General features: G+C 46.1%; 1 protein-coding gene across 3 annotated transcripts in view; it reads left to right on the top strand.

Moving 5' to 3' along the window:
• Positions 1 to 22128, top strand: part of EFR3B (EFR3 homolog B) — an 88042-nt gene that overhangs the window by 20844 nt on the left and 45070 nt on the right. For all 3 annotated transcript variants that reach the window (XM_017651236.3, XM_017651238.3, XM_017651237.3), the window contains exons 2-3: positions 17066 to 17142; positions 18164 to 18291. In XM_017651236.3, coding sequence (XP_017506725.1) covers positions 17066 to 17142; positions 18164 to 18291 — 205 coding nt within the window. The remainder of the gene's footprint in view (positions 1 to 17065; positions 17143 to 18163; positions 18292 to 22128) is intronic.

Below are 22128 nucleotides of genomic sequence, written 5' to 3'. Positions count from 1 at the left end.
TCGCTCCAGGGGAACGGGATTGGTGTGTTCCATTTCTCCTCATCTTCCCCAGGCTCTGAGGTGCTCGGGGCATTTCTGTTGCGTATCTGCATGTGGGCATGCATGAATAAATGAAATAGCTTCCAGGCCTTTAACCAGCAACTTTTCGACACACTAATTAGTCTGTCAAAATTCCAGCAAGAACCAGTATGAGCAAGTACAGAAAACTGTGTGTGTGTGTGTGTGTGTGTGTGTGTGTGTGTGTGTGTGTAAAGTCTTGAATTCCAAATCTTTGAACAGAAAATTATTCCCATCGGATCTTAGGTGGAGTTTTATCCTAAAGAGACAAATGAAAGAAACATGTAAAATTATATTTATTTTAAATTAAATGACTAATATATAAAACATTTCTGTTGGGGGAGGAAGTTGAAATAAAAACTTAAACTCTTTAGTTAGAGCTGTCCAAGGGAACTTTCTGCAACAATGCAAATTTCTATATCTTTGCTGTCCAATATGGTAGCCATGTGTGACTGTTGAACACATAAAATGGGACTAGTGTGCCCAGGGAACTGAATTTTAAATTTTATTTAATTTACATAGCCACAAGTGGGCTAGTGGCTTCCATAGTGGCCACTTCACACCCTCATCCCCAGGCCTCCAGCCCCAGTCCCCACACCAGAGGTACCACTGCTAACTCTGTACTGTGTATCCTTACGGGTCTGTCTTCATGCATTTGCAGCCTATGTTGTACACATACTTAGATATACACCATGTTTGCTTGGCCTCTGAGGGTTTGTTTGACACGAATGGTATGCCATACCATTATGGAGCACCTAGTATGTACAGCCTCCTTTTTAATCGACAGCATGTTTGGAAAGCCGTGGGGGGGCAGTGCTCATAGCCCCACGTTAGTCACATCAGCTGCTGCCCCTTGTCTGTTGCATGGAGGCTCACTGGTTCATTTGGCCAGTCCCCACTGATGAACATTTAGGTTGCTTCCAAACAAAGCCACCCATCCATTCTTTTTTATTATTTATTTATTTATTTTTATTTTGGTATCATTAATCTACAATTACATGAGGAACATTATGTTTACTAGACTCCCCCATCACCAATGCCCATCCATTCTTATCTGCTTCCCTGTGTATACAAGCAGGTGCAAATATGGAGAGTGGGATTTCTGAGCCAAGGGGAGGAAAAATACCCTTATTACCCCCGGTTTTCTCCCAGTCCTGTTTTCCTGGCCCATGCATGCAGGATTAGGCTCCTGTGCACTGCTACCCCCTCTGTCTGAGGTGGTGCGTAGAGCCATTATTGTTATTATTTTGTAGGAAGCTGGCAGCTGTGTTCTACTCTGATCTTTGTTCTCACTTCCTATGTGAGAAGCTGGAACTTAGATTTTATCAAACAGGCTGTGATGAACTCTGAAAATACCAGAACATTAATAACAATGTGAAGATGACAGACACAGACAGCATTCACCTGCAAGCTGATTCAGGGCAGACTTGAGGAAAACTCAGAACGTTCAGTGTATCATTTTTTTCTCAAACCATGTTCATTATACCCATCTTGGGGCACAAAAATAAGATAATTGGCTTAAAGGCTTGTAGATTTGCTAGCATTTGAATATTGGGTGTTGAGCAAGGAGTACAATAAAGATTCATTGTATGATCTGTACCAGAGTCACTTTCTAAACTAGGCAAGGAGGCCCTGGCCTTGGGAATAGCTGGGAGTCATGTAAATTAAAGTGAGAAAAGAAACCATTTACTGTTTTGGTGGCCGCAGTGTATCTTATCCAGTACCTTTCTCCTCCTAATTTCAAAGCATGTTGAAATAAAAATTATGAAAGATTCCATACCAGATTTTTCCCCAGTGGTTACCAAAAGGCTTATGATGATTCTAAAATTCGACCCTAGAGGACTTAGTGATGGCTGAGCTGGGATCAAAAATGGAGCAGGAATGTGGTGAACCGCAGGTAACATCATTTAAATTGGAAGTGCCCCTCCATAGCCAGGAGTGGGAATGGACCACTGTCCAACAAGTAACTAAGGAAAGAACAACGGTGTGAACAGTGAACATGGGAGCAGGAAAGAGGAGGAGAGGGTAGGGGGGAACACACCCTGCTAATCGGCCTTATGGACAAGTAGAAGGGCGGTGGGGCGCAGTGGGGTGTAATTGCACATACCCACACAGTGCTCATGGACATGGAAACAAAGGAGAGAATTTACTGAGGTTTGACATTCCCAACAGGTCAAGGTATTTTCTCTGCATACCCATCCTAAATCAATCATAGTTTCCACAGTGTGGGCCATACTGTGGATCCAGTTAGTCCATACTTTTCTCATTAAACACGCTATCCTAGGAAGTTTTCCATCCTGTCACCTAGTCTTCAAAATTATGCCAGTGCAGTTTGCACTTAAATTATTTATTCGAATCCATTCCAGCCAGTCGGCCAAGTTTCACTCAGCGTTCCTTTGTTTACAGACATCATGGTGAGTGTGTCCTGTGCCTGTGACCAGTAGCCATCTGAAGAAGAGCATGCTGATGCTGGAAGGCTCCTCTCCATTGTTTGCCCTCAAGATTTTCAGTCAGTTTTCAAGTGCATTGATTTTACTGGGCTGTTTTCAGACTGGCCCGATTCACCTTTCTCAGGGCTGATCCCCAACCTCACATGACCCTCTGGTGATATGACATTATTGATGCTGTCATTCCACAGCAGTGGAATGAGCTTCTAATACAGTTTCCAGGACCAGTGTGGCTGGTGAAGTGCCACTGGGGGGTGGGGAGGGCTTCCCATTTTTGTCACTAGTTCTAAGCTCTGGACTTTGCGTCCCTCTCTGCCGTCGGCCATGGCTGCGTGCTGTTCTATTCAGGGTGTGGTCCATCCAGCCTCTCCTTTCTCTCCTCTTTGCCACCTCTTGACTCTGACCCTTTTCTCTTGTGCCTTGATTCCTGCTCCTTTTCTTGATTGCGTTCCTTCTTTCATTCTCTCTAAATTCAAATTCAGCTGTCCAGATGATTCTTCACTGGTCTTCCTAATACACGATTCTCATGCTCTCACACCTCCTATTTAACAAACCTCAAATAACGGTCCCCTCTCCCCACCAACACCACCACCTCCAAGCTAAAGCCCAAATCCTTACCTGAGTCAGAGCCTCTCATGGCCTTAGGACCTACAAGACTGCCTGGAACCTGCTCTCCAGCTCCACTCAGCCGTTTCCTGCTCCTGAAGAGGCAAATCAGATTCTTGAGTCTTGAAAATAGTCATACCTTTTGAGTCAATTTGGAAATCTATCCTAGGGACATAACCCAGAAAATGAAAAAAGCTGGAGTATACATACACTCATTCCAGCATTATTTTTAATAGCATGGAAGTGTAAACAAGATACATGTCAAATAATATGGAAAAAGTTCAGTAGGTGATAATAGATCTTCTCATTGGAATGTTAAGCCACATTAAAAATGGTAATTATGACAATTCAGCACCAGGAAAAATGCTTATGAAATAGGGTAAAAGGACCAGAGAGCTCACATTTATGGAGCACCTACTGTGTACCAGCTCATTTAGGTGCTTTGCTCATCTCCACAGACAAGGAAGCCAACAGAGAGCTTTGATGACCTGTGTGACATATAGCTCATGGTCCCTGTTTTGCTCAATTCCAAAGCACATACTTTCTATGCTGTAAAATATAAAACTGTAGCTATGTTATGATACAATTCCTATTTGGAGTGACAATACTGAGAATGAATCTTTAAAAACTGTTTTCTGTATTATTTAAGCTATTCAACAGTGTTCTTGAATGTCCATGCTCCACAGGTGTCAGGGGCCTACAAGGAGCCCCTGGGCAAGTTTGCATTCCAAAACCACTTCTACATGTATCTCTTTTTCTTAACAGTTTCTTTTGCCTGAACTGCCTCCCCCCTCCCCTAACTTGCAAGGCCCACATCCTTCAAGGCTCTCTCTGCCTGAGTTCTACCTCCCCCAAGAAGTCTTCCTTAACTAACCCAGCCTAAGAGCATGTACTCTCCTTGAGCACTGTAATACATGAAGCTTTCCTTAAGAAACATCAGTATATGCTAACCAGCTTATATTGTATTTATTTGTGGGGACTTTTCTCTCCAGCTAGACTGTAGGAGCCCCCAAAGCCAGACCTGTGTCTTAATAACACTTCATATCCCTAGGGAGCGCTTGGCCTAGGGGGATCCCAGAATAGATGCTCCATATTGGGGTTGGCAACTTTATTTCTCCCTCCAGTTGTAGTCAACCTAGTGCTGAGCTGACTGGTTGCTCAAAGGGGTGGTGGAGAGCCTCTGTCTGATGCTGGCTCTTATGTCCCTGTGGGGAGGTCAGAGTCCTATGTCTAGGGCCCCTGCCAGTTACCACTGCCACTCAAAGGAAGTGTTTTTGCCTTAGTTTTATGCCAACTTTCAAAAAAATTCTTATTTGGGGGATAGATTTATGGGTAGTTGCAAAGAAATGTTCAAGGAGGGCCTATATACCCCTCACCCAGCCTCCCCCAATTTAATATCTTGCATAACTGTAGTTCAGTATCAGTACCAGGAAACTAACATTGGCATAATCCACAGAGGTGGTTCAGATCTCATCATCGATTATTCATATCTTTTTAAAAAATAACCCATCTTAGAAATTATCCTTATCTACTTGGGCACATTTTCCTCATACCCCTGCCTGATGTATTTACTCTCACTTCAAATCTGTATGCATACCATTGCTCTGAAGTCAGAAAGCCTCCCTTACTCTGTTCCTGTCTCTTTTCCTTGCTCCCTGTGTGATCTTGGGCAAATTAACTAATCACTCTGAGCTTTGGTTTTCTCATCTGAAAAGTGACAAAACTAACTTCGTGGGATTTTTTTTTTTTTTTAGTGTAAAGTGCTTAAGGTAGGCATATAATATGATAGGTACTCAGGAAATGTCAGTGTTTTCTTTCCACCCTTTCACTACATGGACAGCACACTTTTCTCACAATTCAATGGAATCCTTCTCTTTTAAATAATTTAAATTGGCCTCCTTAGACACTTTCCATCCCATCTCAGTTACCTCAGCATTCTTGCTCTGTGTATATGTAATATTTAATTAGTATGATTCTGATTAGACTCCATGTTCCTGTCAAATATACAGTTGACCTTTGAACAACACAGGAGCTAGGGGCGCTGACCCCCTACACATTAGAAAGTCTGCATATTACTTTTGATTCCCCCAAAACTGAACTACTAATAACCCACTGGACTGAAAGCCTTACCAATAACATAAACAGTTGATTAACACATATTTTGTATGTTATATGTATTATATACTGTGTTCTCATAATAAAGCTAGAGAAAAGAAAATATTATTAAGGAAGTCATAAGGAAGAGAAAATACATTTACAGTGCAGTACTGTATTTATTGAAAAAAATCCACATGTAAGTGGACCTGCACAATTCAAACCCATGTTGTTAACTATTCTCATTTCTGTTTTTACGTATCAACAACAGAAGGTATGTGGGGGCAGAGAATTCAGTGCTTTAATTTCTACAAGTCAATATATTTGCTAACATCCTAGGTTTGGTGCCATCTCTAAAATAAGGATAACTGTGTCAACCTCAGAGACTTTTTGTCAAGATTAAATGAAAAATGCAGGTGAAACACTTAGCATAGTGCCTGGCACAAGCTTGAAACCTGGTCTCTGCTGCTGTGGGCCACAGTGACAGCCTCTTAGTTGTATTTCTCCTCTGAGCTTTGTCCTTGGGGATCTGATATGTGCCTACCTGGATTTGGATTTAGATTTGTAACAGTTGTTTGTGCTCACACTCTAAGTATAAAATTAAACCAAAAGACATTAAGGGCCATTCTTGCTCTGCAATGCCATTTTATTCTATTCTGCCTTCCCTCTCCCAAGTTGGGAAAGAGACTTTAGTAAGCATCATTAGGGTAATATTGATGATGAAAATAGCGCATAGCCTTTGAGTGCCTATTCTATTCCAGGAACAGTTCTAAGAACTTCCCTTGTGTTAACGTACCTGACTTTCACCAAGACCCTATGAAGTGGGTTCTGTTGTTCCCATTTTGCTGATGTGTAGCCCGAGGCACACAGAGCTTGCATATCTTGCCTAAATTTGTGCAGCTTGAGAAAGCTGGAATTGGAGTTGGAAATGAGTCTGGCTCCTAAATATAGTTGAGGCAAATTTTTTCTGCTGTTAGTGGTTCTAAGAGACAAGAAGTAGGAAACATTCTGCTTATTCTTATCTGTCACTCACTTGAAGAATGATACCAGTAGCTCAGGGGAGCTTTCAATTAGTGAAGAATTGAAGCCCTGACATTAAATCAACTGGACACATTTCTCTGTTTGTCAATCCCCATCCTCAGGTAAGGTGGCAATCAGATTACCCAATTAGCTGGAACGCGGTAAGCGTATTGGAAATGCTGGGAGCTCCCAAGGGTCAGGCTGCCGACATCTACTCTTTTGTCCATGCATTCAGACATGGTCTGACCCAAACTGTCTCCCCAGGGAGAATTCAGCTGCTGTTTAATTCTACCTCTGATAAAATCTGTCTGGAAACTTGGACTCTGCCTCCTTTCTCAAACTCATTTGCGTCAGTACCTCCTCTTGGTCTCTTTAATCCAGAATCTTCCCTGAGCCATGACAGACAGGTCCTGGCCCCTGCAGACACCCCCTCCATTGCATCACTCTCACCTGGTGCCATTTGATTTCCTTATCACCAAGAAAACCAAACTAGGCTCGCTCTCTACCATTCCTGGCTTTAATCACCAACAGCAAATGGCTGCATCAAATTTGAAATTCAGAATAATGAAAAATGGGAAACAACAAGGGGAATAATTAAATAAATCAGAGTCTGGCCAAAAGATGGAATAGCAAGGGGCCATTAAAATGATGTTCTGAAAAATATTTAATGAGAACATAGATAATCATAATATAAGAAGAAGAAAATAGATTTTAAAACTGTATTGTATGATCCCAATTTTATGCACATTTTGAAAATATGCATAAACACAGAAAGAAGAACTAGAACAAATACACTAAAATTTTAATAGCTAAGCATGAATAGTATGATTATAAGTATAAGTAATGTTTACATTCATTTTAATTTTTTCCTATTTTATAAGCTTATACAAGCATGTGTTTCTTTTACAATCAGAAACAAGGAAAAAGGGAGAAATGAAAGAGGAAACCTCTTCAATTTTCTTAAAATTTTTCCCCTTTGAAGGGCTGTTGATCTTTCCTATCATGAATTCACCAGTACTTACCAGTTTTCTCCATCCCTAGAGATCCAGCTCAGGTCTTGCCTCTTCCAGGAAGCCTTCCTGGACTCAGCAAACTCTCAGAAATTTCTTCTGTTTTATGGACTCCCTCACCTCATTGCGACACATCATCAACTTTAAATGTGTGTGGGTCTCAGGTCCCAGCTAGAGAGTAAGTTCCTTGATGGCAGAACCTATGTGTTTTAAACTTATTCCTCTTCCCCACTCCACCCAGCAAGTATGGTGCAAGGCACTAGGGTTCTGTTAACCTCAGCTGGACATGAGGCCTGACCTTCAGGTTTGGTGCTTGAATCTCCTGCCTCTTTCTCCCTGAACTTTGTTCTGTTTCCTCCAATTCATTTGGAAGAGGTGTCTGTGCCATTCGCCCTGGGTTATATTTTATTGTAAATTGTTTAAAAAGAATTAGTTTGCTTTGGTAGGAATAATCCAGTCTAGCCCTTGCCTTTACAAGGGGATTATAAAGCTAAGAAAATAAATATGAACTATTTTGAGCAAAAAGGCATTTTTCTTGCTGAATGGGGATAATGACATTGATATTTATAAGGAGGAAACCATGTGCTAGGAGAGGAGGTGACCTCCCTGGGTCTCAGGCTGATCAAAGGCATCACGCATCACACAAGCTTTCCGCCTGTCCTGCTGGGCTTGGACACTGTACCCAGGTCAAAAGAAAGAGACCTGAGGAATTTACAGTCTACCCAGGGGTGGGCAGTGGAGGTGTACAGGAGTCACTGAAGTAACAGCTGGAGCAAACAGTGGCAGAAAAATATAGAAGGTAACATGGTGCTAAGGTATACAGACATTGAGCTGGCAGAGGGGAAGGTAAGGCCTAGAGTTGGGGGTGCCATTACCATAGGGCTTCCAAGGAGGCCATGCATGCAGGCCTTAGGATTGCCGGGCCTCACAGTGAGATGGTGTGAGGCCCCCAGCCTGTTCTGACTTTCCTGAGCCTTCTCTATCTCCAGCTTCTGCCTGGTCCCTGTCACCCAAACATCCTCTTATCCTCTGCTGTGGGGCTCTCCGTAGTTGGATGACTCCCCCAGTCTGCTCCTCCTCAGACCTGCCAAGCCCTTCTCACACCTGCTATGGCCTCTGGCTGCTGGACAAGAGCTGTTCCAGGAGGCACAGCATGGGCCCACCTACAGCAGAAAAAAGACATGAAGACAGAGACCCTCCACACTGACAGACCATTCCATGTTGAATCTCATACTAAGTTGAAGGGCTGACACTTAATATAGTAGCAAGCATACTGCCTGACTGTGAAGCCAACTAAATCATGCAAAGATTTGCCTCAAAACTATATACAGAAGGAACTGAAGCAAAGAGTTTGGCCAAAGGGGCGTTTACAAGGACTGGGTATCACATGTCAAGGAGGCATCCTAGCATGGTGGCTGTAGCAAAGGAGAGAGTGGGATAAACCTGGGAAAGTGCTGAGGATATGCTTTGGGGGAAGGGATAGGGTAATTAGGGGAGCCTCATGGAAGATGCTGTGTGACCTTAGGCAGGGCACTCAACCTCTCTGATCTTGCTTATTATCTGTAAAATGAGAGTAATAGTACATACCTTAATGGGTTGTTATGAGTACTATATATGAAATATTTGTAATGTGCCTGGCCTAGTACTTAGCACAGAGAAGATGGGAAACCCTGGTATTTGTTTTAGATATTGAAGATCAGCACATGAGAAGCTGGGGCAGTGATGAAGGAGAGGAAGAACTCCAAGAGAACAAATATTGTTTCCCAGGGGGCTTAGCAGATGATGCCATGTTAATAATGGGGAATTTGGGGGAAGGGGCCTAGATGTTGGAAAGAATGATGTTTTTAGTGTTTGTGGGTTTTGTTTGTTTCAGAGCACCAACTGCCCTGGATAGTGGGTCGTTCCTATCACAGGGACAGATGCATAGGGAACAGGATCAGGCAACCAGAGCAAAGGAGAAACCGGGCTGAAGGGCACAGGAGTCATGGAGACACAGATGGTGCTGGCAGACCAGGCAAAGGGTCAGACTCGATAGAAGCTGCCAGCAGCTGAGGGACATGCTTCTCACGCTGGCTGCGCACCAGAATCACAGAGGGACACCTCTGACCCCTCCTCAGAGGCCCAGGGGTGATTCTGATGAGCAGACAGGACTGAGTCACAGCCAAGCCAGGGGCCTGCAAGCAGGAATTGGGGCCTTTGGGCAAGCAGGCAGGGGGGCCAATGGGTGGGAGGGGCAGGGCAGAAGGGACCCTGAGCCCAGGCCACTTGCCACCCAGAGCCCCTGCACACTCCAGCCTGGCGGGAGCCTGGCTCCTTCCAGCGTGGCCTCAAGAGAGCCGTGGGTCGTGGCAACCCCAGATGCCAGGCTGGGCAGCACTGAGGAACAGGAGCCAGTGGGCCCCCAAAGATACATTTCCCTGGAGTCTTCCTAGGAAGACTGTCTGACAAGCACCCAGAGGCCTTTTGCTAACTGCCTTATCTTCCTCTCACTGACTATGAAATTCATGATTCCTTTTCTGCTCAATCAGATGCTCATTCTTCATTCAACAAATATGTATGAGCATCATCGCCCAGCCCACCAAAGGTTAGATCCCGTCCAGGCTCGGGGATACAGCAGGGACACACAGCAAGGGACCTCCTCTTGAGGAACTTAGGCCGGTGAGGGACACCAAATGTGGACACACAGAGTGTGTGAGCTGGTGAAACAGGTTGTGAAGAATAAATCCAGCATAGGAGTTTAAAGGGGAATGGTGGTCAGTGAAGTTCTTCCTAGTTAGGTGGCATTTGGCCAGACGCTTTGGGAAATGACTGCGGGAGCCCACAGGTTACCTGGACGAATGTCCCAGGTGGGGATTTGAGTGCAGTATTCCAAGGCAGGATCACGTGAGGAGGACCCTGCAGTTGGGGCAGCATGGGCCGGAGCAGGATGGCAGGAGGCGCAGGGCCGCTGGGACAGGTGAACTATTCTCAGAGTCTTATGGTTGGAGGAAGCCTCTCTGTTAATCCCAGTGATGTGTTTTTTGAGTAACCAGAGCAGCTACGTAATAGCGAAGTTGACCATATCACTTTTTCCTCTCCCTCAACATGAATGTAAGAGGTCCTAGTGACAGAAGAGGATCCGTAATAAATTTACTTTCAGCATCCCGTGGTTGGGCCTGCCAGATGTGGTCCCCAGAGAGGCTGAGAAGGCCCTGGTAGAGAGTCTGTTTCTCAGAAATAATATGGCTCTGAATTAAAAAGGCTCTTATAGCACATGGCTGTGAGTTAAACTCCACCTGCTTCTAGGTACTTACATTAAGAATAAATACCATCAGAAGCAAGCTGAAACAAATATATGAAAATGTACCACTGCATCTCTCACAATGAACTATTTTCAGTGTCTTTTTAATGTCTTCTATTCTCTTTTTTTCCCCTGGCCTGGTTGTGGCTACTTTGAAGTCACCTGCTTGTGGTTGGAAGCTTTCTGGGGTGCCTGTGGGTTCCTGTCACCCCCTGAGCTGCTGTGGCGCCTGGAGGTCAGGGGCTCCTGCCAGGCCCTGCCAGCCCTTCCGCTTATCAGAGAGGAGAAATTTATCTCCCACTTTCTGCTCTAATTACCTACTCAGGAAGTGTGGAAGGCAGCTCAGGGCTTTCTGCTCTCTGGCTGAAATTCTAAAATATCGCTTTACTTATACCATAGTCCCATTCTACAGTGGAGCAGATAAGGTGGTAAAGTAATAGCTTTAGGTTTATTTTTCCCAGCAATCCATTCAGGTGTTTCTTCCTCCAGTCAGAATATGGTCGACTATATGGCATCATCGTTGTCCACCCTATCCTTTTGAAAAGTCACCTGTTACTTAAAAACAGAGAACTATTAACTTTTTCTGTACTCTCCCCACCACCATCCCAAATAATTCTATTAATTTTGCCTCTCTACCTTATTTTCCTTAAAATTGGGTATGTAAAAATTTTAAAAAGCAAACAAATCTCCAGAGCCCAACATAGCAGAACAATTTGCCAACACTTGTTTGAAAACTGGCTTCCTCTTATAAACCTGCCCCCATGTTGCCAAGATTCTAGTGTTACAGATTATTTTATTTGGCTTTAGTGCTTTTTAAAAAATGCATATATCCTCTGGAAGACCGTTTATCAGCTACTAGCTGATTCTTATGAATTAGATAACCAGATCACTCAGACAGGGGATCGTCATTTTTAGGAGGGTAATTGGCATATTTCCAGGACCAAGGTGAGCAGCCTAAAGGCCCCAAATGCCTTAGCTTGGGGGGCCTTAGGGAAAGGGCAGAGAAATGAGAAAAAGAAAAGTGAAATGCTTTACAGAGAAGTAGCAGGAGGGGAAAACAGAAAGTGTGAGAGGGAAAGGACGAGGCAGCCAACCTCTGTGAGTTCTGCCTTTTGCTCCACCTGCCCTGTTAGCCCTGAGTGATCACATCCTCTCTCAGAGCCTCGGTGGTCACTCTTGCAAGCCCTCATACTCCTCCCTGATGACCTGCTGGACGATGCCACCTAGATGTCCCTTGGTCCCAGCCACCTCTGTCTTCTCCAGTTCAGTCAAGAGTGACTTGCAGTCATATTTGGTACCTTCCTTCTCTTCCTCCCCACTGAATCCTCTCCTTCCTCTCCCATCCAGATAACCACTGAGATCAGGCATTTGTTCCCGACTGGGGACGGTTGACTGCTCACACATCTCTGCCTTAAACCTCTGTATCCCGCCTCACCTTGCATGCCACCTCTGGATTGATTGACTGTCACCACTGCTCATGAAGTTCCCTGTGGTCCCTATTAATTTAGGCAAAACCTAAATTCCTCAGCCTGTTGTTCAAAGCTGGCCCCAGCCTGATCTTCCTTGTCTTTCCTTTAAGGGGTTGGGAAAGAAAAGAGGAGGCAGTGGGATGCGTTATCATTTAATCCTCGCCACAGCCTCCTGGAAAGAACCATGTCATCTTCATTTTTCATGTGAGGAAACTTGGATTACTTACTCTAGGTCAAACAGAAAGAAATGGGAAGAGCTGGCATTTCAGTCTAAAGCCTATCTGACCCCAGAGCCCAAGTTCTTAGCCACTGTGTCCTGGTGCCTTGCAAACTCAAAGTGTGGTCCCTGGACCAGGGCACCAGCATTACCTGGGAGTCTGGTGGGCAGGCAGAGCCGCAGGCTCCGCCCCTCACCTGCAGAACCAGAATCTGCATTTTAATAAGTTCCCTGGATGACTTGTGTGCACTTTACAAGTCGAGATTATAGGGGAGGAAAAAGTTTTCCTCCACCCACTGAGGGTCGCTGGCCGGTCTGAAAATTAAACTGACAAACAGGAGAAAAGCTTACAGATTTTACTGAAGTTTTACATGAGCATGGGAGCCTTTACAAGAGAAACAAGCCTGGAGACTTGACCAGAGCAGGAAGCTTTTATATCTTTTAGATGAAGAAATGAATTTGTGAAGAATTGACAAGACAAAGGAGTTTGGGCCGGTTTGGGGGTGGGTGGTGAATGGTGAAGAAGTTAAGTGGGAAGATAAGGGTTAGGTCAACAAGGTTTGTTTGCAGATTCTTCTGGAGTCTTCTCTGGGCTGTAAGAGTCTGCCTCCAGTAAAAGGCGAATTTATTTCCTGCGTTTAGGCAGAAAAAGTTGGGGGGGGAGCTTTCTCTGTATTTGCTTCTTCTTAATTGCCTTGAGCTCAAAGTAATTTTTACTTCAAAGGGGTATATTTTGAGGGTGACATATCCTGGTTCCTTGAGGATGCACTGCCAGGAGTCCTTCTCTTTCTGTATGAGCCTCTGGCTTTCTTAGTTCCATGGCCCACCCTTCCTGGTAGAGTAATTCAGAACATCATGGCCTCTGGAGGTAAATTTTCATGGGTTCAAATCCACATCTTCCACTTATCAGCTGTGTGGCTCTAGGCAGGTAACTTGCCTTTTGTTGCCTCAGTTTCCACATCTGTAAAATGAGGATAAAAATAGTACCTACCCCAAGGGGTTGTTGTAAGGGTTGAATGAGTTGGTGCTTGTGAAGTATTTTGCACGCTGTGCCTGGTGTGTAAGGAATAAAGCACCTGCTGTCTTTTTCACCTCTCTGAATCCTACCCCACTTCTTGTCTCTCCACTTTTGAGAAGCCGTCCCCTGACCATCAGAGCTCAAGGTGACTTCTCCCTTTCTAGATGGTTTGCAAATTCTGGGACTGCAATCACAGAATTGTATCTTAGGGAAAATATTTTCCTCTTACTGTATGGATGAGGAAACTGAATCTCAAAGACCAACTAGCAGAACCAGAACTTGAACTAAATGGTCAAAAGAACAAAACCAGGACTTAAACCCAGTATTTTTAAACTCTAAAATAAGCATTGTTTCTGAGTCACTACGGTGTTAAACACCTTTCTTTTTTCCTTTTGGTAGGCAATAAGTATGCCTTGGGAAAAGAATATTATGAGTGTTCATCATATCAATATATGTAATAGTGAAAAATGAGAAAGGAGATATTGGTTTGAACAAATTTAAATAGATTTCTTTACCTTATAACTTCAGAGGCTTTAATATGCTAATTTTCATTGTGAATCTGAAATATGGGGATTTGATCTGCAGGGTCTCATATATTTATTTGGCCTTAGACCCTTTCTCTGAGGAATGCTCATTGGGTCACACAACTAGTGTTTCATGGAACACAGCTGAGGGCTGCAGCTCTGCTCTCCAGGGCCTCTGCCCTACTATCCCGGGTACTTGCCAGTGTGTGAGGTTCACCTCTGCCCCTGCTGCACCTGTCCTGCTAGTGGCCTTCCAACACCAGTCCTGGGGAGTCCCTCCTGTGACCCTCTTACTGTCTCAGCGGTGATTGATTCTGGCCTGTTGCGAGTTCATGGTGTGTCACATCTGCACTGGGGTGTGGGAGTGGGTGCCGAGGCAGGCAGGTCTGGGGATGCCGGCTTTGGGGAGATGCCTGGGCAGTGACTAGAGATGGAATCTCAATAACTCAATTTATTGTTACATGCATGTGCATAGATCTGCCTTGGGAGAGTGGCACGTTTCAGATCCCCAGACCAGTGAGGTTTGATCTCCTGAAAGAACATTCCTTCACAGGCCTCCAGATGCCCAGAAAGCCCCACTGAGCTCAGCCAGCTGGCTCTGACCAGCTCGCAGTTATGGCGGCACAGTTCTGGGCCTGGGAAACGCAGCTGGAGGACGCTGCCGGCTAACCTTCACCGGGGGCTGCCGGGCTGGGCCCTGCTGGAAGTGCCTTGGCCTCACAGCAGCCCTGTGCCATCCACCCAGGACACTCACACACACAGAGTGGTGTTGCTGGCTCGAAGTCACACATCCAGGAAGCTGCAGTGCCGGGCTTTGACACGGAAGCCCATACTGCTGCCCACTCTGCCTGCCCTCAGAGGGTCTGAGGAGACTGGAAGGAAAGAACAGACTGGAAGGAAACACCAGGGCAGAAGTCAGGAAGCACCCCAAAAGCAGTGTCAGCTCTGCTGATGAGGGGGTGCCTGCTCCCATCTCCTGTTCTTCTGGCCTTCTGACCTCTGCCCGACTGGTGGGAAAATGCCCTGGGGCCCTAAATGTGACTGGTTCCCACTGGGGGACCCACCTCGTGGCTCCTAGTGTGCTGGGTGTGGGGCACTCCTGGGAGGGGCCCAGGGACTTGAGGAGCATCTCTTCCAGAATACAGGAACGCAGGAGGCGGGCAGGGGAGAAACCGAGCCAGCATCCCCAGACCAGGCATTCCAGGCCTGCTGCCTCTGGGAAGCTGCTCCCAGCCCCCCTGGGAGAGGCAAGACCCCGCTTCTGCCTCTGCACAGAGGTTGCTCCCCTGAATGGGTAGAAAATGGGGCTGTGCTTTCTTGCAAGCCTGGGTTTCTAACAACCACAGGCTTGGCCTCTGTCCCGAGCAGGCCTCGCACACAGGCCCCTCAGAAAGCTCTGAGGAAGGGACTGGCCCTGTAGTCTGCTCGTCCTAACTTCCGCATGTTTCTGCTTCCTCGCTGCCTCAGAACACAAAGGCCAGTGTTCCTGTGCGGGGACAGTGACGGGGGCAGCTGCTGCGAGAGACCGCGGAACACATCTTGCTGGGGTCTTGGGAAGAAGTGTGCTGACCGTGGAGGGCAGAGCGGCCTCAGGGGGAAGGAGGGCAGGTTTAAATTCTGGGCTTTGAGGCCCCAAGACGTGGAATACAACCCTCAGAAGCTGTCCTGTCAGAAGAAATAACCTTGGATGCCAGCCAGCTGGAGCCCTGGCACCTCCTAGGCTGTAGCAGAGGGGAGATGAGGAGATGCCAGGCCAGCCCTGAGCCTGAACCGGAGGGCCTGCATCTGCAGCCTTGGACTAGTCCCGCCACCCTCCCCGTGCACGATCTGGTGGGAGGCTGGGGACACACAGCGCTCTGTGTGGGGCAGGGTCTGATATCCTGCCCTCCCTCAGGGTGCCCCTTGGCTTCCCCAACGACCCTCCCAGTCCCTCATACCCAGTCACCCCTAGAGCTTAAATTGCTGCCCCTTTCTCCTCCTGGCGCTGTGCGCCCCACACCCTCTCTCAATCCAAACTCCCTGAGAGCCGCTTTTCTTGCTGCTGCTGTAAGGCTCTTTGTGAGACTACAGTAATTCCACCAAAGTGATTCATTCTTTTCTGAATGACCTACTGGCTTGAACCTTCCAGGGTGCATTTGCATTTCAAGTAGAGTTTGTACAAGCAGAATTAAGCATTAATTAGCAGAATGAAGGGGCAATTATTGGTGGGAGTGGGGCAGACCTTCCCAGGCCCTTCCCTGCTACCCTATCCCCTCCTCCAGAGCGTGTGCCCACTTCCCCGCCAGGCAGCGAGGGGGGCACTGAGTGTGCAAAGGGACCCCTGCATCAGGAGGGAGGTTGAAGAGCAATGGCCTCCAGATGTTTTGATTTCCTTCACCAATTGAAAACTTTTTATGGTGGAACCTAAAATTGTCCACTTTCTATTTTCCCAGGGTTTATTTTATTATCATTGATTTCCTAACACCATCATTTCACAACATCAGAAGACGGAAGAGGTCATATCAGACAGTCTTATAAATGGAATAGATTCAGCTTTCTAAAAATGTACAACATTGTTTTAGGTTTTTGTTTTGCTACAGATGGGTGGAAACCTCCTGGTGGGGGCTGGCTTTGAGAACCCCAGCCTGGCTGGCCCCTAAGGCCCTTCCCAACTCTGAAACACTACAGCCTTCAGACAGTATGGTCTGGTTGCATTAACGGTGCATTTTCAAATGTTAATAATTAATGGTAATGTTAATTTATCATAGTTTCACGTAACATGCCATAATGGAAATGGCCCCAGGGGAGAGGATGGCAGAGATTGAGGGGTAGAGCGTAAAAGAAGTAGGGAGCAAATGAGGGGCAGGAGGATAGCTCCTTCGAGCTGCAGCCAGCTTTCCAGGACACTGGGGGAGATTCTTGGGCTGCAGAAAGCAGTTTGATAGTCCTGTTCCAGAGTGTGTGTGTGTGTGTGTGTGTGTGTGTGTGCACATGCACATGTGTGTACAACAGTGGAATATGTGAAGGTAGCACCTGACTTTAGTGTGAGCCCCCATTCCAAAGTCTCACCCCTCAGGTGCTCCTCTGTGGCCTGGCTTCAGGAACAAGTGCTGGTCTACTGGCGTCCCCTGTGTATGCTGCTTGCCTGACCCCCCAGTCAAAAGACATGGCATGAGAAGGGCCAACATTTGGGAATGTGGGGAGACAGTGGAAGATGCCCACACCAGGGAAGGATGAGGCCCTGGCACTCTAAGGGAGGGATACAAGGCACCATGGCCTGCTTCCCAGGTCTCCTCTGCCTGACCTGGGAGCTGTGTTCACGGTTTTTCTCATTACTGTTGCAGGTGTGTGTGGTTGCTGTGGTGCCCTACGCCCCAGGTACAAAAGGCTTGTTGACAACATCTTCCCTGAGGATCCTGAGGTGGGTCACATCTCCGGCTGGCATCCCTTCTCACCATCTCACCCCATCCAGGGCTCTGAGGGCTCCTGTAAGGGGAAGGCAGGTCCCAGGCCCCTGCCACCAGACCTGCTCAGACAAGAGGAGACCATGGCCAGGGCCCCAGGCAGCGGGCAGAGGCTGTCAGGGGCCTGAAGCCCGAGGAGAGTTGGCTCCCTCTGAAGCCAGATCTGCAGAGGCTCTGGAATTTGCTTTGGCATGCTTTTGGCCATTGCTGCCCAACCGAGATGTCTTTCTCACTCATGTCTCTCTGGGTGAGAGAGCTCTGACTCTCTTGATGGCACTATTTCCCCGCTGTCTGGTGCAAGCACTTCCCTTCTTGTGCTTTAGCTGAGCAGCCCGTGTCTTCTCCACTGCTCCCTCTGGTATCTGCCAGTGTCTGGATGTGCACACCTGGGAGGCCCGGCCTCTTGGCGTCCAAGCCATCACTTCACCGCCAGGCTACGTTATGGGTTGTGTGGTTTTGGAAATGTCAGGATCTGACATTTCCTGACTTGACCTGCTTTCTGGGAATCAGTGACCTCTTCTTGATAGGCAGTTGGAGGGACACATTCTAGCGTCCTTTGGAGACTCCCCGAAGAGCTGCAGAGCTGCTGCTTCCTCTTCATGACTGGGTGCTGGACACCCAGCATATTTTAATTCTGAGTCAATGAAAGTTTGTCCTTCACTCATACACATGCACATACCTACACCCATACATATATGTATATATACATGTACATATGTGCACCCATATATACATACATATATACATTTATTTCACTTACTATTCTTATTTATAGCTAGCACACTTAGTTGTGAGTTCCTGGAGGGCAGGAACTATAATCATCTGTGTATCACTGAAGCCTGCATGTTGCCTGTAGCATACATAATGACACTTTGCTGATTATTGTTTAAATTGAATTGTGTTACGATTTACCTTTAGACTTGAACCCTTCCAGCCATGGTATAGCCACTATGTTCATGAAAGGTCTGTCCTTTGCAGGATGGCCTGGTGAAAACCAACATGGAGAAGCTGACCTTCTATGCCCTCTCAGCTCCAGAAAAGCTAGATCGTATTGGCGCCTACCTCTCCGAGAGGCTCATCCGTGATGTAGGTCGTCATCGATATGGGTAAGTGATAATGGGAAAGTGAGAGAGATTTTCAGGGACTGTTATATTTTTAAGGCAGTAATAGCATCCTTGTGTGACTATGGCAGTTGACTGGATTATTGAACAGACTGAGAAAGTGGGGACTGGGACTGAGGGTGGGTCCATGTGTTCTTCCAAAGGCAGGGTGAAATTGGTGCTGTTGCCAGGATTTGGGAAGAAGGGGCTGTTGGCAGCCCTGTTAGAAGCCATTCATCCTTTCGGTCTCTATCAAGAAGCACTTCTACATAGCCTGGGGCCCTGGGAAGTCAGTCTAGTCCAGAATGTGCTGCTATTCTCATCAAACCAGTCTTCCCTCCTTTGACTTCCTGCCTTGAAAAGCGAGGAGGAGCCTCTACATTCCAGTGAGAAGGCTAGGCTAGGGATAATTTGTCCATTAAAAATACACTTTAGTGATATTTATCAATATTCTGAATATTTGTCAATCTTCTGAAAGGGAAAGACTTGGTAAGTTTAGAAAAGAAATTGTAAAGAAAAATGACTGAGCAATAGATTTAACTGTTTAAAAATTCAGATATTTTGGTGTCAGAATCAAACCATCAAAATGTAAAAGATAAACAACAAAATAAGTGTTTTTAAAACATAAGACAAGGAATTTAAATTCATATATGAGTAGCAAATAACAAATAGTGTAAATGGAGTGGGGAAATTGAGACAGTAAAAAAAGATTTGAGGCAAGGGCCCCAAATAACCAACTTACAGAAGAGGAGACAAACTAGTTACAGATATGGGATAATGTTCAATAATCTTATATTCATGGAACATGAGACAACATGGCATACAGACATGGCAACATGGAATGCATCTTCATACTTTTTCTACAGTGCGGGCAAATTGGTTGAACCTTTCTAGAAATTTGGAAATTTTGAAATATGTCAAGAGCTTCAAAAACACTTATGCCCTTTGATTCTATTCATCTTTCCAAGGAATCAATCTTAAATATAATCTAACATTACATGGAAATGTTCATTATGGTGTTTTTTTATAATAATGAAAATGAGGAATAACTTGAATGTCCAACAAGAGGAGAACAGTCAAGTATGGTGTTTATCACTTGGTGAAATGTCATGTAGTCAGTAAAAATGGTGTGTATTGACATGCTTTTCATGTAATGTGGAAAAGGCTGTAAGTAATTGAAAAATAGAATACATAACTATGCACTCAGTATTTACAAGTGAGTTAAAAAATAAATCACAATGCCTATAAAATACAGCAGAACCAAAAGCAAAAAAAAGGAGAAAATATATGAAAAAATATACGTTAATGTTAAGAGTACTCATTTTGTGAGCAGTGTAGCTGGGGTTTTTTGGCTTTATTTTGTTTTCTATGTACCTTTTCTGTGGGTTTCCTAAATGTTCTCTATCGAGTGAGTGTTGCTTTCACAATGAAAGCCAGAGTGTGTGTGCTGCCTTACGATCGCACCGCGGAGCAAGGCTGGGCATGAAGAGAAGCTGAGGCTTCCCTGAGGCATTTGTGATGGGCGGGCGGAGGGGTAGGTGGAGGGCAGTTGTTCCCAAGTGCCCTTGCTTCTGTTCTCCACCAAGCCTTCTGTATCCACCCTCCATTTCCCTCGCCTTTAGTTTTCTCCTAGTGCAGACTCCAGATTTTGGCAGGCGCCTTGGAAATTGTCTCTCTGCTTCCTGTCTTTCCTGTCCTGGTCCTTCCAGGTTAATCACACCAGCTATCACCTTCAACACACAGACCTGAAGCTCGATTTTCCTGGCTCCTTGGGAATAAAATCCAAGTTCCTCAGTTTGACTTTTGGAGTTTCTACAACCCGCCCCCAACTTGCCATCCCACCCAGCCACACCCACCACACCGCTATGACTGCTCTAGACCAGGTCCCTACCAACTGGCTCTTTGGTTCCCGCACCTCTGGGCCTTTGCGGCGTCCTCTCCCCTTGACCCCTTTCCTGGGCCTCCACCACTGCCCAGCAGCCCTACCAACTGCCAAGGCCTCTTGCTCCTGGGAGGAAGATGGAGCAAGAAACACAGTGGAAATGTTAGCCCTGTGCTGATGGGGTAGATGTCCATACCTCTACAGGACTCACCAGCAAACCTGAAATCGAGCTGTCCCTGGGGTAAAAGCAAGACCAAAAACAACACGTTTCTATCATCATTCTATATAATAAAATTAGGTCGCACACTCAGTAAAAAGGGATGAATATACTGTGCATACTGATTATATAAATCACCTTGATATATTGTCAAGCATGTTCAAGCAAGCAAAAATGACTTTATCCTAGATTGAACCTAAAACTAATATGCTAGCAATAACATTAACATTTAATACTAATTTTATCTCTGTTCTCTGCAGTGGTGGTTCTTTCAGTAAAAATGTCTTGTAACTAGCAGAGCCACTTAGAATCATTCCACTGCCCTTAGAACTGCAATTCAAAACTGGTATCATTCTGTTAAAAATAGCCATTGCCACATCTAAGTCTTTAAAGGTTTGAAGGCTTCACTGAGGGCTTTAATCATAAACATTTTGAGAAGAAAAATCTGTTATATCTGCTCTCCTATTCTCCCTCCTTGCCCTCCCTCTCTCCCTACACAGTGCCACAGTCTTCATTATTATTTTCCTGCTGGTGGCTTTGGAAGAGCAAAATATTCCCATGCAAGCAGCCTGAGAGACTGTGTCTCCCTGCTCATCATGCATGTGCCTTTATTTATGGTTGACTGTATGGAAGGAAACCTTAGGTCGGGCCTGGCAGCAGAGCCAACTTTGTCTGCCCCACTGCCTCCCTGCATTACTGCCCCATTCGAGGTACATGTGAATTCTGTCTTATTATGTGTTTATCATCAGGAGTGATAAGCAGATATGGGCAGAGAGAGGATAAAGTGCGAATTCCAGGGTCTTTTTCATCAGCATAGACTCTGATGTGCAATGATGTACAGAGCAGCAAAAAGACAGAGAGATTGCAGATTCCTGCTAGATGAGGAAGTTCATCCTTCCCTCCCTTGGCTGAGGCCGACCTACTTTGGGGCTTCTGAAGCCCAGAGGTCTCTTCCCAGGAGTGGGGCTGAGTACACTGCAGCTGCCCAGGACAGGCTGTGGTTTGTCAAGGCCAGTGCTCCTAGGCCATGACCGGCCCTGCTAAAGCTGGCCGCCCTCCCGCCTGCTGGCCCTCGTCTCTGACCCTGGATCTGCCTTTCCTCTCCGGCCAAGTGTGCTTCCCAGATATTCATGCTCATTCCTGCTGGCCTGGAGGCTCAGCCCTCCTTGGCCCCTAGGGCCACTTCTGACTGAGCACAGGGTGTTCAGGCAGTGCCAGCTTGAATTCTGGAATTCAACACAAGATAATTCTTGCCTCACGCCTAAGCACCAGGCCCTCTGTGCATTTTCCTCAGTTGTTATAACTCACCTTCTGCCTTGGCCCTTGACCCCGAGTTCCTGTTGTTGGAACCTACCAAATATCCTCTCCTGGTATCAGTTGCTGTCCATGAACCACAGTCCACCCCAGATTCTGTGGGTTCTGCCTCCTCACCTGCTGGGAAGCTCTGCTAGTACATCCTGGACCCTTGATCGTACCTGCTGCCCTTGCCTGTAACTGCTCTTGCCTTCTCCTTGGGCCCCTGCTGTGGGCTAGTGCTCACCAGCTCCTTCCTGCCCCAAACTGCTTCAAGTACTCAGGCCAGTTCAGTTTCCCAGCCCTGCTACTACCTTGGACTCCTTCCAGACATGGAGCCCAGATCGGATCTTCACTGGGGCCAACCTGTCTGACTCTAGTCCTGTTGAGTGGACATCACCCTATTCTGCTTGTTAGGAGTATAGCCTAACAATGGGACATACCTGGACAT

This window comes from Manis javanica, chromosome 1 (genome assembly GCF_040802235.1).
Source record: "Manis javanica isolate MJ-LG chromosome 1, MJ_LKY, whole genome shotgun sequence".
In the NCBI taxonomy this organism is placed as follows: Eukaryota; Metazoa; Chordata; class Mammalia; order Pholidota; family Manidae; genus Manis; species Manis javanica.
This window is presented reverse-complemented; position numbering and strand designations above follow the sequence as displayed.